General features: G+C 37.3%; 1 protein-coding gene across 2 annotated transcripts; it reads left to right on the top strand.

Moving 5' to 3' along the window:
- The first annotated feature begins 13,831 nt into the window (after positions 1 to 13,831).
- LOC107490564 (probable cyclic nucleotide-gated ion channel 20, chloroplastic) lies at positions 13,832 to 22,562 on the top strand. 2 transcript variants are annotated; one of them, XM_016111331.3, is made up of 13 exons: positions 13,832 to 14,083; positions 14,733 to 15,237; positions 16,423 to 16,614; positions 16,808 to 16,906; positions 17,248 to 17,385; positions 18,156 to 18,404; positions 18,760 to 19,002; positions 19,440 to 19,585; positions 20,453 to 20,530; positions 20,906 to 21,035; positions 21,340 to 21,586; positions 21,708 to 21,870; positions 22,263 to 22,562. In XM_016111331.3, exons 2-13 carry the CDS (start codon positions 14,746 to 14,748, stop codon positions 22,363 to 22,365), a joined length of 2,280 nt encoding a protein of 759 aa, XP_015966817.1. In that variant the 5' UTR covers positions 13,832 to 14,083; positions 14,733 to 14,745; the 3' UTR covers positions 22,366 to 22,562. The 2 variants fall into 2 exon arrangements, with proteins under 2 accessions (XP_015966817.1, XP_015966815.1); XM_016111329.3 differs by having other exon boundaries at positions 13,833 to 14,083; positions 14,726 to 15,237.
- Positions 22,563 to 22,832: the final 270 nt, after the last annotated feature.

The raw sequence follows: 22,832 nt of genomic DNA on the forward strand, positions 1-22,832 counted from the left end.
GGCATAATATTGGTAGATGGAAAAGGAACCCAGATAGAGGTCTCCTTAAAATTTGAATTTCCAGCTTCAAACAATCAGGCAGAATATGAGGCCTTGATTGCCGGATTAAAATTAGCAGAAGAAGTCGGCGCCACAAAGGTGATGATCTGCAGCGACTCACAAGTGGTGACCTCCCAAATAAGTGGAGAGTATCAGGCAAAGGACCCCAATATGAAGAAGTACTTGGAAAAAACCTTGGAGCACCTTGGGCGCTTTGCAGAAACCGAGGTTAAACACATAACTCGGGATCTAAATAGCAGAGCAGATGCCCTATCCAAGTTAGCAAGTACCAAACCAGGAGGAAACAATAGAAGCCTGATCCAAGAAACTCTCCAAGAGCCCTCGGTGTCAAAAACAGAAGATGAACAATAGGTACTTGAAGTAGTCGGATTGAACCTCGGATGGATGAATCCCTTGGTCGAATACCTGAAATTCGACATCCTCCCCAAGGAGGAGAAAGAAGCCAAAAAGATCCGAAGGGAAGCACAACATTATACTTTGGTGAGAAACGTCCTTTACAGAAGAGGGATATCAACACCATTGCTGAAATGCGTACCGACCTCAAGAACCACCGAGGTGTTGGAGGAAGTACATAGTGGAATCTGCGGAAACCATCTCGGAGCAAGGTCGCTGGCCAGGAAAGTAATCCGAGCAGGATTCTATTGGCCGACTTTGCAGAAAGATGCCACAGACTTTGTGAAAAAATGCCAACCATGCCAGATGCATGCAAATTTCCACGTAGCTCCACCAGAAGAGCTCATTAGTATAACTTCCCCCTGGCCTTTCGCAAAATGGGGAATGGATTTGTTAGGTCCTTTTCCCCAAGCGCCAGGACAAGTCAGGTACTTGATCGTGGGAATAGACTACTTCACAAAGTGGATAGAAGCGGAACCATTAGCCACCATCACCGCTCAAAGAAGTCGCAGGTTCCTTTACAAAAACATCATCACAAGGTACGGAATACCCTATTCCATCACCACAGACAATGGAACTCAATTCACCGACGCCACCTTCAGAAGTTTGGTAGCCAGTATGAAAATCAAGCATCAATTCACCTCGGTGGAACACCTACAAGCCAATGGGCAAGCCGAGGCAGCTAACAAGGTCATACTGGCAGGATTAAAGAAGAGACTACAAGAAGCAAAGGGGGCTTGGGCTGAAGAGCTCCCTCAAGTGCTGTGGGCTTATAGGACAACCCCCCAATCCGCCACAGGAGAAACACCCTTCCGACTAGTCTACGGCGTAGAAGCCATGATTCCAATAGAAATCAATGAGCAAAGCCCAAGGGTAATTCTCCATGACGAGGTCGGAAATATACAGGGGCACAAAGAGGAGCTCGACTTGCTCCCCGAGGTCCGAGAAGGTGCCCAAATAAGAGAAGCGGCATTAAAGCAAAGGATGACTACTAGATACAACAAGAAAGTCATTCGAAGAGCTTTTGTCCTGGATGACCTGGTCCTCATCAGAAACGACATTGGAGTCAACAAATCAGGAGAAGGAAAGCTCGCCGCAAATTGGAAGGGGCCATACAAAATCAAAGAAGTGTTAGGGAAAGGTTATTATAAATTAACCGACCTGAATGGCACTGAGCTACCAAGGTCGTGGCATGCTTGTAATATGAAAAGGTACTACAGTTAAAAGCGAACTCTACTCCCTGATGTACTCTTTTCCCAACTTCATGATTTTTTCCCAAAAAAGGGTTTTTTCTGGAGAAGGGTTTTTAACGAGGCATCATAGTAGAGGCTAAGGGGAAATAGACCATCAAATAGGCTATCAAGACCCTTAGTAGCCAAAAAAGGTACCTTTCCCAATTAATAAAGATCTTTTTCATCTACAATATCTCTCTTAATATCCTCCTTTATTTTAAGTTTTTCTACGAAACGCGCCGACTTAAGCTCGACAAAACGTGAAAATCCCATGAACCGACCTAATATGGTCATCAGGATGAAACGACGAGGCACAAGTCGGCGTAAAAAGGTTGTATAAGTTGATCGTATTAAACTCGGGAACAGTCCGACTCGTAAGTCGAGACAAGAGCCCGAGTAGACAAACTCGGAAACACTCCGAGTAGATGAAAAACGCATCACAAAAATAACCTAAGTCGTAAAAACTCACTAAAGCAAAGTTGAGTATGAAGGATAACAAAAAGAGATAGGAAAACTTGGAAAAAAGGTTGCACAAAAGCACTTAAACGAAAAAGGCTTGAGAAAGCGATGCAGGCCAACAAAAAGGTTTTCCCGAAAAGATCAAACATATCAAAAATAGAAAAGCATGCACGCACGAGGTAACTTAAACCCTTATCCAAAAAAGGGCATTTACTTTTTTAAAAACCCTTATCCAAGAAAGGGCACAGGTTAGAATATTTTGTTTACGGCCTTAAAAGGCCAAAGAAGAAATTGTTCACAACCACCAACAGATAAATAAAGTTTAAAAAAGGGGGGGAACCCACAGGCCGGGCCCCCATATAGCCATAAAAAATTAAGAGTCATTTCTTCAAAGGAGTAGAGGAATCACCACCGCCAGACTCGGGAGGAGCGCCACCAGGACCAGGAGGAGGAGCTGTAGAGGAAGTCGGATGAGCAGCTGAAGAACTCGGAGCATCTCGGGAACGAGGAGGAGACTCAATAATCCTCTGTTCCCGGGTCTTCAGGTCTGACTCGGAAACGACCTCGGGAACAGGAGGATCAACGATGGCGCCGTCAATAACTACTTTGTCAGGATGTAGTGGAGAAAGATCCAAGTCGGGGGCTATAACCCTGACCTGCTCCAAGAAAATTCTCCAAGACTCCTCGGCGCCCTCGGCGATAGAATCCTCCAACTCAGTATAAGCATTCCGAGAGTTCAGCAAATCCTTCCTCACATCCACCATATCTCTAAATAAGCTTTGATAACTCTCCTGGGCTGCCTTCCTCAGATTTGCCTCCATAGTGCATTGGGCTTGCAGCTGGCTCTCCTTCTCCCGGAGGTTATCTCTCTCCTTCCTCAATTTATCTCTTTCCTCCTTCAACTCTTTCTCATGTTTTTCATAAATGAGAAGTCTCCCCTCCAACTCCTCAACCCTCGAGGATGCCCCCAAAGAGCTGAGGGGAGTCTTCTAAAAAATGTCCAAAAGTTTGCCACAAACACCCGCTGCCCCAAACTCTCCTCGGCCATGGTGGTGAGGTGGTTTCGAACAGAAACATCATCCATACTTATAAATGGATAGATGTTCTTTCGAACGAATGCCTGAGCATCCGCCTTAACCCCACCATCAAAAGAAGAAGAGCCAGACTCTGAAGTCTTGCGCTTCTTCTTCTCGGGCTCAGTAAGAGTTTGGGCAGAGGGGAGTGGTCGAGGCAAACTGGAGGAAGAAATAATAATTGGTTGAGAGGGAGTACCGACATTCTTAGGAGGAGGAGGAGGAGGAGGAGGAGAGATGACTGCCTTGGCACCTCCGGACCTAGCCCGGGACTTTGCTTTGGCCTCCTGGACCCTCTGGTAGGACTCCTGAGCATTCCTCTTGGCCATATCTACAAAAGAAGCAACCAAGTTACAAGTCGGTAAAATGCAAGTCGGCAGAAAACAACTCGGAAATAAAGAATGCATGCACTACCTAGTTGAGATTGAACAAAAGTCGGTGTTCCCTGGAGAATTTTCCTGGTATCCAAGTATGGGGCCCTCCCCCACGCTTCTCGAAAAAACCCCACGATGGCCGCCTCCACCTCATCCAGGTCATCAGGACCATATTTTTCACAAGAGGAAGGCGGCGACCAATAAAGGGGGAAGCGAGGGGAGGAACGCTCATCCAGGAAAAAGGGGTGGTGACCCTCCACAGATTGTACTTTGAAGAAGAAGTTTTTGAAGTCATGAAAAGACTCGTCGAAAAGGGTGAAAATCCTCCGACCTTGTATGGCTCGGAAGGATACCCATTGCTGTTTGTTGTTTAGCCCACTAAAGGGCTTAGTCATATGAAAAAGATAAAAGAAAATCCTCAAAGAAGTCGGGAAGTCCAGGGCATGGCTTATAAACTGATAGATCTTCAAAAAACTCCAAGAATTGGGGTGAAGTTGAGTAGGGGCAACTCTACAGTGATGCAAAACAGATATCTCGAAATCCGAGAAAGGAAGAAAAACACCCAAGCGGGTGATCATGCATTCATACATAAAGAAAAAATGAGGGGCCGCCTCATTCTCTCTCCCAAAACAGACCCGGTCTTCAGGACCCGGGATTATCAATTCATATTTAGGTTCGTCTACCTCCGAGGTACAGAGCCGATGATGAGTACGAAGGTGAGTAACAAACTCCGCATCCACCAACGGCTCTTCCCCCAGAACTGTAACATCAACCCAATCTACGGAGGCCATTTTTTCTTTTCCTAAAGGTAAATGAAGAAAACCTACAAAAGGAAAAAAGGAAAAAGAAAAATCAAGAAGGTCTCTAGAAAGGAGAAAAGAACCAAGTAAAATCTACAAAACTATTCCTCTACGAAACCAAGTCATGCAAAAGACGAAGAAAAGAAACTGACCTCTTTTTGAAAATAAAATTAATTTTAATAAGTTACTTTGAAAAGTTAAAAATTATACTAAACCAGCATTATATCTAAAAAGCAAAAAATATACAACTTTTTATAAATTGCAGTTGTTCATACCCTGGCCCAATACAAAGGCCCAGGTCCAACTAAAAAGGTCTAACCTGAAGGGTTAAGCCTTGCTAAAGTACCGACCTTCACATAAGAAGTCGGTATCAACCACGACTTGGTCCGAAGAAGTCGGATGTGAGATTAGTTGGCAGATGAGCACTCATTCAAATGAGTAACCGCCCCTAAAATCTCTCTAACCGCTTCATAAAGCCATATCTTAACCTCCCCAAGATAATAGGGACGGTTAGCACCCTAAAGATACGGCACTACTCCAACGGTGGTTATTGGCTCGCCACTATAAATACACTGACACCCCTTAGGTATCTCTAAGCCCAATACTCTCTAGACCTGCTCACACTCTTGCTAACTTAGGCATCGGAGTGTCTTTGCAGGTACCACCCCCCATTCACTCGCGAGCACAAGTCGGACGGAGCCTCCCAAGTTGCAGATCTTCCCGGAGTTCTCCTCCTTCACACACTTGGGCCGCCAAACGCCATCTGCCTATTTAATCTCCGGTTACCTACCGTAACAATTATAATTATATTTCTTTTTTTAGGTCGATGATATCACTCAACTCTCAGCAATTATTATTTCAAACATTGTTATGAATATTGCGCATGTATTCCTATATTTTTTAACTACATTAAAATAATATTTTTAAATAATAATTTGACACCGTTTTCTCATGAATTAAGAGATAACACAATCTTATTTGAATAATATTGCACATACTTTGATGAGGATGTTAAAGATTTAATATAACAATACATCTTGATATTTGATTTTGTTATAATTTCATCTGACTTTTTTTTTTAACATTAAACTCATTTAGATAAGGATATTTGTTTTTCAACACGGTATATTTAATACTTTTATTACTAAGGATACTAGGATTAATGATCAAATTAATTCCAAAAAATAGACTATTCATCAATTCATTTTCGAATAGTTTTTTCAATTAAATTAGTCATTGAAAGATTTAAATTTAATCATGTTTGTCCTTTCTCAATGGATTAACAGTTTCTGTTAATAGTTTCCAGCTTCCGTAACAACAATATCACCAAAACTTTCTCTTCCAAGGTCGCCGCTTCTCTTGCTCCAATAACAACTTCTCATGACCAAGGGCCTCTCAGGTGATGATTCCGCCATCCGCCACCAGATCTCTCCAAGGCACTACTCTAGCCTCCAATCAGACTCACTATTTTCAGCATCCACAATATTATTAAAAATATGCTACTACTACTATTAATATTAATTGTAAAATTAATTATGATGTGAAATTATTTTCCGTGGCCCTTGCTAAATTGGAAAACGACAAATGAACAAAAAGACAGAATTTTGGGAATAAAGAAAGTTAAAACAAAATTTGCAACCTTTTCATTAGAAGGAATTATGAAGAACTGGTGGTGCTCACTTTACTAGCAACTATAAATAATTAAAATAATACAAGTAAGATCAAAATATTTTGTAATGGTTACTTACCGTTTTTGTTGGAGAGAAATCCCAATAAAATATGTAACTAACTTTATCTTGATGTTCTTTTTCGTTCTGATCAATAGAGTGAAGAGGGAGTGAAACAAGATGAAATTAATAATATAAATGGAGGAGTGGAAGAATTTAGTCTTAATAATTACACAAAACGGCATCATTTTATATCAATTTAACTCGAGTAAATAGTCAAATTGGTCCTCAAAAAATAGCCCGATCTCCAAACCAGTCCTCGTAAGAAAAAGATAATAAAAATTGTCTCCGAAAAATTTAAAATTGGTAATGTTAGTCCTTCCGTCAACGTTCTGTAAATTCCATCATTGACGCCGTTAACTGTTGCTTATGTGGCTGTCAGTGTGGCATATCAGCATGCCAGCTTGGCGCAAAGTGGCTGGTGACAAGATATGTTTCCATATGTATGTCAAATTAGTCCTAGGTCTGTAAACCCTTCTTCGTCTTAAATGCCATTGTTGTTGTAGCTTGAGATTGATTCTGCAGAGGCCGAAAATTCTTGACCAATTGAACGATGGGTAGCGTAGGTGGGGTCGCAGTCGATAAGTGTCGCAATCACATGGAAGCCATGCTTCGAGTTCTTTGCTGCGGTGGCGGAGGAAGAACTCTGACCAAGTTTGCTTTTGTGGGCTGAAGACAGTGATCAAGAAGTCTGGGACAAGAGAAAATCCTGATAGATTATTCCATGCTTGTCCAAGATACCAGGTAAGTTATGAATGTAGTCTTCTTGAAACTTCAAATTATTTGAGTTGGATTTTGATATTTTGGTACCCTGATGTTGTGCAGAAGGGCAGCCACTGCAATTACTTTAGGTGGGCTGAGGACGACGAGTATGAAGGATTAGAGCACTTAGGAGAAGTTAAAACTGATGCAGAAATGGAGAGTGATGCTGCTTTCTTGAACCATAATATATCATGGAGAATGGTGACCTTAGAAGCTGAAGTAAAAGCACTTAGGATGCAACTATATTTTGGATTAATAGTTGTGATTGTGGTTTTTATGATTATGTGTATGTTCTTTATCGGGAAGTAAAGCAGTTACTGTGAAAAGGATGATGTTGTGAACCTTGATAATTTTCTGTTGTTGTGAAAACCTTGTATGTTCATGTTTCTTTACTAGTAAAACCTTTACATGCAACATTGTTGTTGATGATAACATAATGTAAGCAAATCAGAATAAGCAGAATTAAAATTAAGTGAAGTAGGAATATCATAACATCACCAATGGTGTACTAGTTTCCATTGTCTCAGATTCAAATAATAACATTGTTTTCACATGTAATAACACAAAAGGTAGTAGCTGACAGTTGAAAGCAGTATACCATAAAAGACTATACAAAATACAAGGCTATTGAAGATACCACAACTACCACATTGTTTATAAATGGTAAAATTTAGCCCTGACAAAATAACAGATACTAATTGCCCTATATTTTATGTCTTCAAGTCTTGAAGTCATTTCATTATGTCTTTTTTTCTGGGAGGTTTGAAACCTGGAGTTGGAACAAATGTCATGAAGCTGGCAAGTTTCTTAGCTGTTACGGAGCTGCTACCCTTGATGGTTTCAGCAGATACAGGAACTGCTCCTGGTGAGGCATTTTCCTTTGCCCTGACCTTGGTGACATGGAGTTTTGGAGGCCTTCCTCTACTTCTAGTCTGCATCAAACAGTTATCATCATTAACTGAAATAAAAAACAGCTACAAGTAACTAATGCTCAATTTAAAACTCTTTAGAAGATAACCTGAGTGACATTGGTTGAGGTCTGGGATTGTTGTGTCAGTAGAAGCTGAGCATGCTGAGTAACAGAAATTTCAGTCTGTTCATCTGGAGCAGCTGCTGCTACTGCAGGTAGTGTTTGTATGGGCTGAGTGTGATCTTCCTTTTCTACTTCTGGACCAGGTACAGGTTGTGGTGGTTGAACAGCTGCAAGCTGCAACTGCATTATCCTTGCTTTCTCCTAAGCATCGTCTTGCTTTTTCTTGCTGCAAGTTCTCTTGTTGTGGCCCACCTCTCCACAGTACATGCACCGAATTGGAGCATACTTCCTTTTCATTTTTGTCTTCGTGCCACTGGGTCCTTCATCCTTGTCCTTCCTTCTATTTGTTGTTGGTCTGCCTGGTTTAGGTTTAATAGGAGGTGGAACAGGTGCAGGAGAATCAGTTTGCTCCCATAGATCTTGTTCCTTGACAGGGTTAACATTGAATTGGTATGTTCTTCTGTACGCCTCCATGGTCAACCATTCATGGCAATACTCCTTAGGTCTCTTATCATTTTTTTTCTTGAATGGCTGATATTGCGTGCATACAAGGCATTCCTATGTAATTCACACAAAAAAATTTCATTCAGTTAAGTATGTATCATGGTATGCATATGAAAGAAGAAATCAGTTATGAATTCGACCTGTCAACTGCCAAAACCTGTAGGAGCAAGTATGGTTCCCTAAATCTACAACCATATTAGTAGGCCATCCTTGAACTTCGTAGACTTCCTCTTTTGCATCACCCGACCAGTAGGGAGCCCAGTTTCTTGATAACTTAATAAGAGATTCTAGCCTACTTTACTGAACTGGAGCAAGTATTCCTTGATAACTCAGAAGCTTCAGTCTATTGTCAGACATGCTTTTCATAACCATTCTTCGTACCTCCTCTGCCAAACTCAGAATAGGCTTACCTCTGTCATGCTTCGTCTTTGCATTGAAGGATTCACAAGAATTGTTGCAAATGTTGTCGACCTTTGGGCCTTCACTGAAATGGGCTTTGGTCCAAGCTTCCTTCGGCCACTTGGCTAAGTATTCCCAAGCTTTTTCATTAATCCTCTTGATTCTATTCATATTCCTTTCGAACTCAACCGGGGCCCTCGATCTTGCACACTCCCAGACCAAGTCCTTAAGCTCGACGCTGCCCTACTGTTTGGACGAGTTCTTTGACAACTGGTATTAACCCATGCACAAACATTCAAACCTGAAAAGATTTGTAGTCATTACAATACTCAAAAAAGCATCATTAAATAAAAAAGTCCTTAAAAATAAAATCGTGATTCAAATTGGTCCTCACCTTTTGCATGTCTGATATGAAACACAGGTTCTTTGCCTCATATTCTCCCAGGTCTGATAGGAGCAGCTCCAAGAACCATTTCCAATTCTCTTTGTTCTCAACATCAACAATTGCATATGCAATCACAAAAATGTGATTGTTTGCATCCTGTCCGCATCTAGACCTATCAATGGCCTACAGCCTGCCTTGAAACCCTTCTTACAAGCATCTAGACAGACATAAAATCTCTCGAACTGAGGCGGATTATCAGTAATGGGAATCACACCCACCTGAACTGTGGAACCTGGGTTGGCAGTTAACAATTCATGTGCATAATCCCATATCAACCCGTATTGAGCAATCTCATCCCCTTCAACTATCTTCCTAGATGCCTTAAGAGCTTTGGTAATGCATGAACTATTCAGCTTCACGTTGCACTTCCTAACAAACCATTCATACACCTCCCTATGCTTCATCTTAGGGTGCTTCCTAAGTTTTGGGTATAACTTATTCACAGTCCATTCCAATGTAGTAGCTCTGTTTTTTTGCTTTCTTGCGCAAGTGTGATTGTCAACTAGTGTTTTTATCTGCCAGGAACCATCACTTGGGTTGTGTCTACAATATACTACCCATGGACAGTCTTCACACTTACAAACCACCCTGACTCTAACCTTGTCATTCTTACAGAACCTTATATTCCTACCCTATTGTATAGTGTAATCTCTAGTGACAGCCATAAAATGTTGCTTGGATTTGAAAATCATACTTACCTCAAACTTCAGATCACCAAATTTGGCCTTGTCATTATAATGTGGATACACAGCTGGCCCTTCATCTTCAGAGTCTAACTCATGGGCAGAATCTTCTGACTTTCACTATCTCCATCTGATGATTCTTCCCACAAAAATTTGTCATCTGACTCTGAAATTACATGAAAATACCATAAGATTTTAATAGAAAAAAATTAGTTAAAGCAGATCTATTAAACAAGTAAATTCAATAACTGATACACAATTAATTATACAATACCTCCATCAGAGCATTCATCAGATTCAATATCCTCATAGCTATCAGTTTCAATAGCCTTGTCCCTTGTTCTATCAGCAGCAGGCCTATACTTCTCTCTGTGATCTACTTTCTTGGCCCTAGAAGACTCAACTCCATCAACTCCACTATCACTGTCACTACTGTATATAGAATCTCCTGCAACTTTTGGAGGCTTGTACAAACTATCTTTAGCACTATCATATGAATCATGAGAGTCACTATCATTATCAACTAGAGTTGCCTTAACTTGCCTTCCAGATCTTGTACTGGTTGTAGCTTTCACCTTCTTGCTGATCTTATTGGCTGTTGTAGCCTTGCCACTCCCTTTAGCAGCCTGGGGTTTAGTCCAAGGTTTGGGCTGTTGGACGAGCTTTTCCATGGGCTTAGGTGTGGGCATATGTGTGGGTTGGGGGTTGGGCTGAGGAGTGGGCTTAGGTGTGGGCTCAGGAGTGGGCTGAGAAGTTGGCTTAGGTGTGGGCTGAGGAATGGCTTAAGTGTGGGCTGAGGAGTAGGCTTAGGTGTGGGCTAAGGAGTGGCCTTAGGAGTGGGCTGAGTTTTGGCTCTTTTTGGCTGAGGTGATTTTTTTGTTGTCTTACAGTAATCTTGGGACATTGCATCATTGTGGTCCTTGTTCAGTTTCTCTGCTTCTTCAGGGATGGTTGGCAAACATAGTACTTCATCATCATCTTCACTCATGCAGTCAACCACATGTGGCTTAGACACTTCATGCTCAAAATAGATGTTGATGAGGTGATGATTCCTCCTACGATTCTTGACCAATGCCAACAGATCAGTGTCATTTCTAGCCTCCTCAAGCCATTATCCAGCAGTGTTCTAGGAACTTTTCACATGCAATTGTTCATCTCAGCATATTCCAGCTCCTTGTAGTATCCCTTCACAAAGAAAACGTCTAAAGTGTCTGAATCTACACCCATTAATACTTCAGTATTATTTGGTTCATAACACAGATAGCCTGATTCATCTGTTTGGAACTTCCCACCATGGTGAAATACAAAGGTCATAGGGGGACCTTCCATCTGAAATCAAAACAGCAACACACACAACTCATGGAGAGGCAAAGCATATTCAACATCAACTACCAAAATGAATCTAACACACACACATGCAGCTACATAGAGCACAAACAACGTTCTCAAGTATCCAAAAACAGGGTCATATCATGGATAATCACCAAAGCCCCAAGCCTGAACACAAAATAAAAAAAGAAAGCTAACCTACCCTCATGCAAGGCGATGGAGTGCCCTTTTCGATTGACCAACATCGTCGCAAACCGGTCACCAGCAAGTCCAGCAAACTGTCGTCGTCGGTCAAGCGTGGTCGTCGCCGTTCAATGCTTCGTCTTCCTGGAGGAAACAACTAAGAGGAAGGGCTTGCAGAGGTTCTTTCTTTTCAGAAGAAAGATGTAACTAGAGAGATAATAGGAAACAGGGATGAAAACCCAAGCGTTGTAACAGGGAGCAACCAAAACGACACCGTTTAAGGCTTCGCTGACGTGTCACACTAACGGCCAGGTCAGCATATGTTCACGCCGTTACTCAAACATTTGACGGAAGGACTAACGTTACCAATTTTAAATTTTTTGGGGACAATTTTTATTATCTTTTTCTTACAGAGATTGGTTTGGAGATCGGGCTATCTTTCAGGGACCAATTTGACTATTTACTCAATTTAACCCTTACAAATCAAAATTGCGCCATTTTAAGGGTGGTTAACGTTCTATATGATTTTTGTTAACAAAAAACTGTTAAGTCATTAATGGAAGGACAAATGCATTTTAAGTTTAAATCTTTCAGGGCTAATTTGATTGGAAAAATTATTCTAAGACAAATTTGACAAATAGTCCATTTTTTAGGGATTAATTTGACCATGAATCTATAAATACTACTTATAAAAATATAGTTTTTTTTAATTTTTTAGAGTAATTACCCAAATCAATCTCCAATAAATTTAAAAGCGGATATTTTAGTCTTAAGAAAGATTAATACACAGATACCTAAGGTTTTATTCCGACAAAAAAATCAGTCTCTACTTTATTTTTTGGTTGAGTAATTATCAAAATCAGTCCCAAGGATTTTAAAAGCGAATATTTTAGTCTCCAAGAAAAATTAATACACAGATTAATCCCTAACATTTTTCTCTGTCATACATAATATAGTCCCCCGTCCATGTTACTTTTATATGTCAACTTTTATTATTATTATTAACTTAGTTTTGTGCATGTGGACAATGACATTAGCATATTAATACACTCTTTTTGTTAAAAACAAATAAAGTGAATAATGATGTTTTGAAATCCAAATTAAAACATTTTCTTTTAATACAAACATATTTTTTAAAATAGGACATCTTTTAATTATATTAAAATACATACATAAGAATCTAATGAATAAATTTACCATTACTTTTGTCCAAAAAATTATGGTACAGTATTATTTTACAATTAATAATAATAATAATTTTATTTTACTTTGTTTTTACGAAGGACTGTTATGTATTTATATCTGATAGAAAAAAAAGTTTGGGATTAATCTGTGTATTAATTTTTCTTAGAAACTAAAATGACTGCTTTTAAAATTCTTGGGGACTGATCTAAGTAATTATTCTGCCGAAAAATGAACTGGAGACTCATGTGTCTGACAGAATAAAATCTTGGGATGTTTTTGTGTATTAATTTTTCTTAAAAACTAAAATGTCTGCTTTTAAAATCATTAAGAACTGATTTGGGTAATTACTCAACTTTTTATAATGTAATTATGTACTAAATAGCATCTTTATTATGACATTTTATTTTATTTTAATTTATCTTTCATGATTTGCATGCCATGAAAATTGTTTTTAAGCAAAAAAATTTCTCTCACACAACTATTTTGATTGAATAACTTTTGCCACTCAATTATTTTTTGAATAAGTACTAATATAATAACCCAACTAAACTTGGGGCTCACTATATCATTATTCAATTATCTTTTTAACAGAGTTATAACAAATTTTATCATATGATCGATTGACAAAGTTTGAAGGCTGTGATCCGTCACCTTATAGTTCGATTTTTATTGTGCATTATGAGTCATAACTCGACTTTATTTGACTTCATTCTAAGTTTATAACGGACGATCTTAATAATCATTATTCTAACTTAATAACCAATGGTCATAATATCAACTTTATTCATCAACTTTATGTCTATAAATTTTTACTTATTTTTTTACCAAACATACTAAAAAGATCTAAAAGATATGTTTCACTTAAAAAAATATTTTTTAATCGAAATAAGAAAGCAAAAACGTTAAATCTTAATATTTCTTTAGAAAAAAGTTTTTTTTTTATGTTTTGATAGACAGTTTTAACAAATATTTTTAATTTTTTTGTAGCACCTGATAATCAGTATTCACTAGTTTTGTTTATTTATTTATTTAAAAAACCTCTTTATTGAAACAAAAGAAAAACAGAAAAGAAAAGAAAAGGGGCTTTATTCTGCAAAAGCCAATCTAAAGAGTAGACCGTCCTTGGTAAGTATGACAGCGTCAATTAAATAGACAACAATGTACCAAGTCACCACACCAACAGTATCACATTCGCACACTGACAAACAACTTGTTTATTCAAGTCTTCCCGTTGACTTTGTCAAAGTCTTTCTCCCTCACACTCCTAACGCACCGCACACGAAGACAAGACTGTGTCACTGTCTCCCTCTCTCACACATGTTCATGTTTTAACTCTCTATGTTGAAGGCTTCCTCTTCTTCTTCTCCCATTATCACCTACCTCCCAATTCCCAATAATGCACGCTTTTAGCTTTACTTGAAAATCTCTCCCCACACCCACAGGTATGGTCAAATTCTTTTCGGGCTTCTCTTTCTTTTCATTGCATTTCTTTTTCATTTTCTTCTTTCTGGTCATTTGTGAACGAATTATGCTCGAATTTTCCTAATGATTCGTAATTCAGTTGTAATTGATCCCTTTGCTACTCGTAACACTACACAAACACCTATGTATAATTGTAGAGATAGAAAAGATGGTGGGAATTGGGATGGACATTGATGCGTTTGCTTACTCTTTATTTGAAATTAGTGCCTGGACGCTACAAGCACTCGAGTTATTGTGTTGTTAATTTAGGTCAATTGTGTCTAGTTCTATTCTTCTAAGCTTCATCGAGAAATTTTCCAATATATACACAATTCTACACAGGGTCTCCCTTATGATGCATTGTGTTTGGATTTTGTGTTTGAGACAGAAACTTAAACATAGGGAGACATGACTGAAAAATTTGTAGTCTTTGATTTGGTTTGGTTAGTGAGTTGTAATCTTTGGCTTTCCCTGCTGCATTGGTTATTTCTGTATTTCCGGTTATATGTAATTGGCAAGGCCCCGTTCTTTTCAAATATAAGTTGAATTGAACTGTTACATTTTGAAATAGTTGAGATGATTCATAAATATATATATTGAGTGTGTTGTTTGCTTGATAAAAGATTACAGTTGTCAAGGAAACATGGCTAGCTTTGAGAAAGATGAGGAGCCAATGCTGTTAGAAACACGTGGGCCGCGATCTGATGAACATGTGGATTCTAATTTCCGGAGGCTTGTGACAAGGACACGAAGTGCATCAATGTCAATTCCCATGGTCTCCATGGAATCGTCTGACAGAGAAGCTACTTTTGTGGGGCATACTGGTCCACTACGTACTGTGAGGAAAACACCTTTTCCACAAATGAGTGGTCCACTCTATCCCACCCAAGGAACCGGAAATCCTTTGCAGCGTAGTAGAGTTGTGGCAGGAAACAATGTAGGGGAGAGCAGGACAGCCAGGTTCCGCAACACAGGTGAAAGTCATTGGAATAACAACAATGATAGGAAGAATGAACACTTACTGAGGTCTGGGCAATTGGGAATGTGTAATGATCCTTATTGTACTACTTGCCCTGCTAACTTTAAGGCTGCCCAACAAGGAAATTCAAGAACTTCGTATAGACGTGATCCCGTGGTATCTTTCGTTCTTAAATATATTATTTTCTTGCCACAAAATTGTTGTCATGTATTGGTATTTTAATCTCAATATGTTTTGTTTTGCTCTATATCTTTATTTTGGTACATGTCTGTGTTCTGAGTTCATTTCAATGATTTTTTGTTACTCTTAATAAATTTATAGGTACTTAGCTAAATTACAGTGCCTTATGTGCTTATCAAGTATAAATAGTTTATAATTGCATAACTTTGATGCATTTTTTTTTCTTTTATATTTTTTCCATCTCAGTCACATTGATCTGCATTATTTTCCAATTATGTAGTTGTGGGTTTCTGAACTTGTATTTCATCATATGTAATCATATTCAAATATTTTCATTCTATCAAATCAAGTGATTCATCTATGAAAAACACTTTGTTTAAATTGTGTCCTAAGGCATGAGTTCAAGCCTAGCTTCTAAGGTTCATTTGATATGTGATTTTGGTTTATCATGATACATGAGTAACTAGTGTCAACAGAATTGATTGGATATTTTGGCAAAATATTGATAGAGTATCTACCAGTATATTAGCAGAATATTTGCTCATTCAAATCTTCTAATTCTGTGATTGTGCATCTGTAATTATGTAATCAAACTCTGGGATTGTGCATCTGTAATTATGTAATCAAACTCTGGGATTGTGCAGCTGTAATTATGTAATTATATCCCAGATTAGGTTAGCCTAGCTATAGGTAAGCATATGAAATTAGCATGTGTTTACTCTATTTAATGCTGTAGAAAATTCAGAATACATAAAAAATAATAGTTTGCAAAATCTCTTGAACCTTAAGAGTAAGACTAATTCTCATCAGTATGGAATTGATTTAATAAAGCTGCTGTGTTCAAGGTGCATAATTACATTTTTTTTACTATTAAGGTTTAGGATTTAGGGTTCAAGGTACACAATTATTGCTGTTGTTATTATCATTGCTCAATTTGAGGGGCAACAAAGTGTTGTCGATTAACAATTTCTGGTGTTCTTGTTTATTCAATACTTACTTTTCAAAGGCCATTTTGACAAGGGCCTGTGTGTAGTTTGATCATCTTGTAATCTTTTCCATTTCCATTTCCCTTTTATGAACATCTATTAGCAATTTAGCATCACCTTTAATAACCAAGAAATTTACTTTCTGTTGTTTTTCTATCATATTTTGTGTTCATAGTTCCATAATGTTCTCTATGGAGATGCCAAGGGTTTCGCTAGAAAAGTTTACTCATTTTTCTCTTCTCATGTTCCTGGAGTTATGAATCCTCACAATAAAGTTGTGCAACAATGGAACAAGGCTTTGGCTATTTCTTGTTTGGTGGCAATTTTTCTAGATCCATTATTTTTCTTCTTACTGAATGCGCGGGAGGTATGATTGTTTACCTTTTATTTAACTACAAAATACCACTAGTTGCCACTGTTATTCTTCTCTTGATACTATTTGTAAAATGTTTACACCCTTTGGGTGTGGCTGTTCTCCGGGACCTGTGCTACGGGATGCTTGTCCATCGGGCTATCCTTTTTTATTTTTAAACTATTCTCTACATTTTTTTTTTCTGCAGGATTTGAAATGTATTGTTATCAACTGGCCAATGACAGCTACACTTGTTTTGTTTAGAAGCTTGAATGATGCCATATATTTCTTGAACATTCTTCTTCAGGTAATTTCTCATTGATGATCTGTTTTGAAATATTCTGATAAGTATATTTCAGAAGAGTTTTCTGGCAATAAATAATCAGGTTTAGAAAATCTTTCATCAGTCAGAATTTTCTAACCAACGATGTTTGTGTTGTATATACTTACAACGATGTCTCTTATGATATGAGTATTTAATCTCTCCTTTACCTCTAAAAGAAGGCTTACATAAAATTTTAATTGATGGCTTGTATGTATTTTGTAGCAATATGATGTATATAGAAAATTTCCTCTGAAATTTTATATGATAAATATTAAAATGCATTCATCTTGCTTAAATAACTATACCAAGTTGCATGTTCGCAGTTTAGGTTGGCTTATGTTTCTCCCGAGTCAACAGTGGTTGGTGCCGGAGATTTAGTTGACCATCCAAAGAAAATTGCTTTACATTACCTATGGGGCTATTTTTTGCTTGATTTATTTATTGTGATTCCCCTTCCTCAGGTAAGTTTCTTGTCATCACTTATTTTCTCATGGAAGCATAGCTTTTGGTACTTCTCTTCTGCATCCTTTTTGTGGGTTTCTTCTTGTCATTTTAGCTTCATATTTCGGGTCTTCGTTTGAACTTAATACTCATTCGTGTTTTCTCTCCACATCTTTGTTATATGTATTCTTGTTATGGTATATTTTTTTATTGTCTTATATAATATGTATATGAATGTATATGTAAACAGTTTCACTGTAAACATGATATATGACAGGACACAATGACGTTGCTTGATCTATCTAGCTGATCCCACATAGTGGAACAAGGCTTTGTTTTTGTTGTATAATCGATATCAAAAGAAAATGTCAAGGTCCTTAGTTTGACATTTTGTTGGGATTATCATTTTGAATCTATAGTATGTCAAAATATATGAAAGGCTAGAGATTCATATATCAAAACAACTTTGATGCTACTGTAGAATAATTCTCTCAGGAACATCTATATATTGTTTGTTCTCTTGATACTATATCCTCATTTTTACTATTACTTGTACCCTGTTATCATTTTCAAGTTTAAAAGTGAACTACAACTTTTACTCTGCTTTGTGTGGCACTCCAAAGAATAAATCGTCTATGAAGTATGAACATGAACATTTGCATGAGAACATGTGATTGGAAGATAAAGGAAAAGCGGTTGGTTTTTTTCTTTTGAAAATGGTAGAAGCAACTATCGTTTATGATGAAATAATTGATCAAAGACCTCTCCTGACATGTAGTGAATTGTGCAGATAATGCTTTATTTCATTATACCAACCTACTTGGGTTTCTCAGGGGCAAATTATGCTAAGAATCTTCTGCGTGCAGCTATCCTTGCGCAATACATGCCTAGACTATTCAGGTTTCTGCCTTTGCTGATTGGCCAGTCTCCAACAGGATTCATATTTGAGTCCGCATGGGGGAATTTTATTATAAATCTTCTTATTTTTATGCTATCGGGACACGTTGTTGGCTCTTGCTGGTACCTCTTTGGCCTACAAGTGAGTAAAAACATTGTTAGGCTTCCCCCTCTCTTCTTTTATTAAATGCTTATATTGATTCAAGACATCGATCATGAATATAACATAAAAGAAAAAATAATAGAAATATTACCTATTAATTGGAAAAAATGAAGTGCTTTTTCATTATGATAATTGTGTGTGATGTGCTCAGATATTTAAATCTTCTATTTTATTACAGTTGATTATGAAATTCAACTATTAAAGTTTTTTTCATACCTTGGGACACTCGATCATAAATCATGAATGTATTTAGAATCAAGAATTTGATTCTGTAAATGAAAATTATTGTTCTATTACTAACTTTATACACTTTTTTCCCTCTTACTTGTTCCAGAGGGTTAATCAATGTTTTCGAAACGCCTGCTCTAATTCTACTCTTCCTGGATGCAAGAATTACATTGATTGTGGCCTGTCTACCGACACACCAATTGAGTGGCATAATAATGAAAATGCCACTAATTGTTTGAACTCCAGTTCTGGTGTTTTTGAATATGGGATTTATGCCAATGCTGTAAGACTTACCACAGAAACTAATGTGGTCAAGAAATATGTGTATGCTCTGTTTTGGGGTTTCCAGGTATGCAAATTATGTCCTATACTAGTAAGTTTCATGTGCAAATTTCCATTTTGATTATTTTTTTGGTTTGTCTCAACCTTTATTGGCTTTTCTTTGGTAACCTATTTTAGTAATTACATGATGTACATTCCTGCGGTGAAAAAAAAATTGAATAATCCTATTTTATATACATCAAACCCCATCTTTCATATTATTACTTTTTTTCATCTTTGATCTCTTTCTCTAAAACTCATGACCAGTTCCCTTAGGTTTGAAGGAATACTCGGCACATAGTCTATGTTGTGCTGGAATTTTAATTTAAGAATTTTGGGGTGACAATTCATGAACGTGTGCTCTGATATCATGCCAAGCAACTTAGATCAGTAGTAACTTAAAAAAAGCTCCATGTGATGACACATTTGATATTTCCTTAACTTGCTTTGTGATCTTTAATACAGCAAATAAGTACTCTTGCTGGTAATCAAACCCCAAGCTATTTTGTGTGGGAAGTCCTGTTCACAATGGCCATCATAGGGCTAGGACTCTTGCTTTTCGCACTTCTTATTGGAAACATACAAAATTTTCTTCAAGGCCTCGGGCGAAGGTAGATTTTTTTTTTCTTTCATGCCTAGTCCCCTTAGTTGTTTTATGACAATATTGCTCATATTCATCTGTTTACCTTAAATTTATCTTCTGTTTACAGTACTCTCCATGTGAAAATTTACGAATGATGTTGGGATTGTGGCTTTTAGATAGTGAAGGGGGAGATGAGAGATAAGATAACGAAATAATATGTATGAAAATACTAATATTATTATATTGCAGTGTAATACAAAAGACAAATTCCCATTTTTGTTTATAATTCATACCCTAATACTACTGAATAATGAAATAGTCATACATGACGGTAAATATCACCGCCAATCCTCAATATCATCTCTAGTAGTCTTTGATATTCTAAGATATATATTATATGCTGTCTTCTTTGTGTCTAAGAAATGATACTGGTGAATAATAGCTGTACTCGTGTTAACATATCTAACTAGGGTTTTTTACACCCTGCCATGATTTATAAACAAACCCAACATGTCTAATTACTCATAAATAGCTGACTTCTCGGTTTTCCAATTTCTTCATAAAACCTTCTAGAGTGTAAATCGTGACAGGATTAAAGGTTTGTCTTTTTATTCATAATAAGTAAGATCGCTATATGTACTATCTCTATATAGTTGTTCCCCTAATGGGTTGAAGAACCCACTAGTCTATGTCAATTTATGAGTATTAGAGGTGTTTGGTTTGTTCATAAATTGTGCCAGGATGTAACAATTTATGAAGATATTGTATATATTAACTGGTTGCAATGATTTTCTGTTTTTCTTGGTCAGATTTTTCATCTGCAACATCAGTGATGAAGTGCACTATGTTTAGGCGTATATTGTACTTGATATATTCTCTTCTATCTTGCTTACAGGAGATTAGAAATGCAACTTAGAGGCCGTGATGTTGAGCAATGGATGAGCCATCGTCGCTTACCAGAAGGTCTAAGAAGGTACAAAATGTAGTTCTTTTGACAATCATTCTCGCAATGGTAGTACTGTACATTGTCAATTGGTTTTTCTATTCATTCCTCATGAATCCCTACCTCTCTTGCCATAATTCTTTTCTTCACAATGTGCATGAGAAATTCACTATTACAATGACCATAGTTATCATGCATACCAAAATTTTTTAAATTATACTTCTGAGAACTTATTTTGGTTCTTGAAAGAGGTAAAATTGTGGGGCTCTACTAATTATTATATAGTAAAGGATGTATGCTTGGATGCTACGAAAATATTATTCCTCCAATGTTTCATTTATATTGCATGCAACTTGAAGTCATTGATAAAAATGCGTTAAGTGACAGAATATTCTTGTATTGCAGGAGAGTAAGACAAGCTGAACGATATAATTGGGCTGCAACAAGAGGGGTAAATGAAGAAATTCTTCTAGAGAACATGCCAGAAGATCTCCAAAGAGACGTAAGACGCCATCTGTTCAAATTTATCACGAAAGTAAGTATTAAATATTCGTGGCATACGACTAGTTATATTCTCACCAGTGTAACATTCTTACATTTTGAGTGGAACGTAATATGTCATTTAGATGCTTGTTATACTTAATCTCAGCTAATATGTATAATATAAAATTCTTTTTTACCTTAGGTTTCTCTACTTACATCCGGCTGGAATTAGACAAACATTGATTGTGAAAACCATTTCAAAGGCTAATGATTTGCATATTCATCATGAAATATATCCATGTATTAAACAACCCTGAAAATTTTGTTTAATGATGAGCTTGAGGGTCTATTTGCAGGTTCGAATTTTCGCCTTGATGGATGAGCCTATCTTGGATGCCATTTGCGAGAGGCTTAGACAAAAGATATACATAAAAGGAAGTAATATCTTGTATCAAGGTGGTCTAGTGGAGAAGATGGTCTTTGTTGTGCGCGGGAAATTGGAGAGCATTGGAGAAGATGGAACTAAAATTAACCTAGCCGAAGGGGATGCTTGTGGCGAAGAACTCTTGAGATGGTATCTAGAGAATTCATCAGTTAGCACAGGTATAGTAGATTTTGATGCTGTGATAAGTCATGTCTCTTAAATATTTTAAATCACTAATCAGCATCTTGGTCTCTATAAATTAAGAAACAATACGGTTTATACATATAGTTTCTCTTGCAGATGGTAGAAAAGTAAGGCTACCTGGACAAAGGTTGCCGAGCAGCAGGACAGTAACGTGCATAACAAACGTGGAGGCATTTTCACTCCGAGCTGCTGACCTTGAAGAAGTAACAATCATTTTCACTAGATTCTTGCGGAGTCCACGTGTTCAAGGAGCTCTAAGGTAATTCATTCCTGTTTTTTTATCTCATTTTTTGCCTTCGTATAATCTTTGATTCTATAACTTAATATTATGAAAATTAACCAAAAACTAAAACTTGAAGTTGAACATATATAAGTCACAGATGCCTCACTTATATTTCCTTAGTAGACCAAATTTTATTTTATTTATTTATTTTTTAATCTTAATGTATCCTTGTTAGTGAAAGATTTTTGCGGATAAAGTTTCGGTTAAGTGTATTTGTTGTTAAGGTACCAACGAGCATATCAGTAGCACGGAGGTCTTATATATTTATTTATGACTATATCGTTGATATTATTATCGTAACAGTCTTAGATAGTAAAAGCTTTTATTAAATCCATGACTGAAATTGTTTGATAATTTCGAAATTCTAGATACGAGTCGCCTTATTGGAGATCCCTTGCAGCAAGCCGGATTCAGGTTGCATGGAGATACAGGAAGAAACGACTAAACCGTGCCGCGTCACAACTAGATTAGGGTGTAGATTGTGTTCTATTTTATCATTTTTTTTTTTTTGTATAACCAAGCTGTATCATAGGTTAATAACTTAATATAGTATGTGTTGCTAGCTACCATGTACAAAATATTTCTTGTTCACTCAAATGATGAATGAATGCTTCAACATAACATGAGGTAACCACGTGCGAGGGAACAGCGGAGTTATATTATTCCAATTCGTTCCTAATATATTTTAACTGGGTGAATAAAGCTTGTTATTTGTGACAAAGGAATAAAGATGTTCTTGCGGATTACATTTGCCTCGGCCATGAATCTTTGTAATGAAACATCGCACCAACTGAAAAACCCATATTATCGTTTGCTTCCAATACTGCTCTCGTTCGCCGAAATCGCTGGCACACTTTAACAGTGGCGACAAGGACATAATTGCCTCACCAGGATGCAAAAACATGTTGACAGCACCAAGGGACTTCAACTTGATTCAT

This window comes from Arachis duranensis, chromosome 5 (genome assembly GCF_000817695.3).
Source record: "Arachis duranensis cultivar V14167 chromosome 5, aradu.V14167.gnm2.J7QH, whole genome shotgun sequence".
Lineage (NCBI taxonomy): Eukaryota > Viridiplantae > Streptophyta > Magnoliopsida > Fabales > Fabaceae > Arachis > Arachis duranensis.

Excerpts from the sequence above, each read along its gene's own strand:
- LOC107490564 (XM_016111331.3), top strand. The coding sequence starts at position 14,746 with ATGGCTAGCTTTGAGAAAGATGAGGAGCCAATGCTGTTAGAAACACGT. Across the intron at positions 20,531-20,905 it reads TTACCAGAAGGTCTAAGAAG|GAGAGTAAGACAAGCTGAAC; the intron begins GTACAAAATGTA and ends CTTGTATTGCAG. Across the intron at positions 21,036-21,339 it reads TGTTCAAATTTATCACGAAA|GTTCGAATTTTCGCCTTGAT; the intron begins GTAAGTATTAAA and ends GTCTATTTGCAG.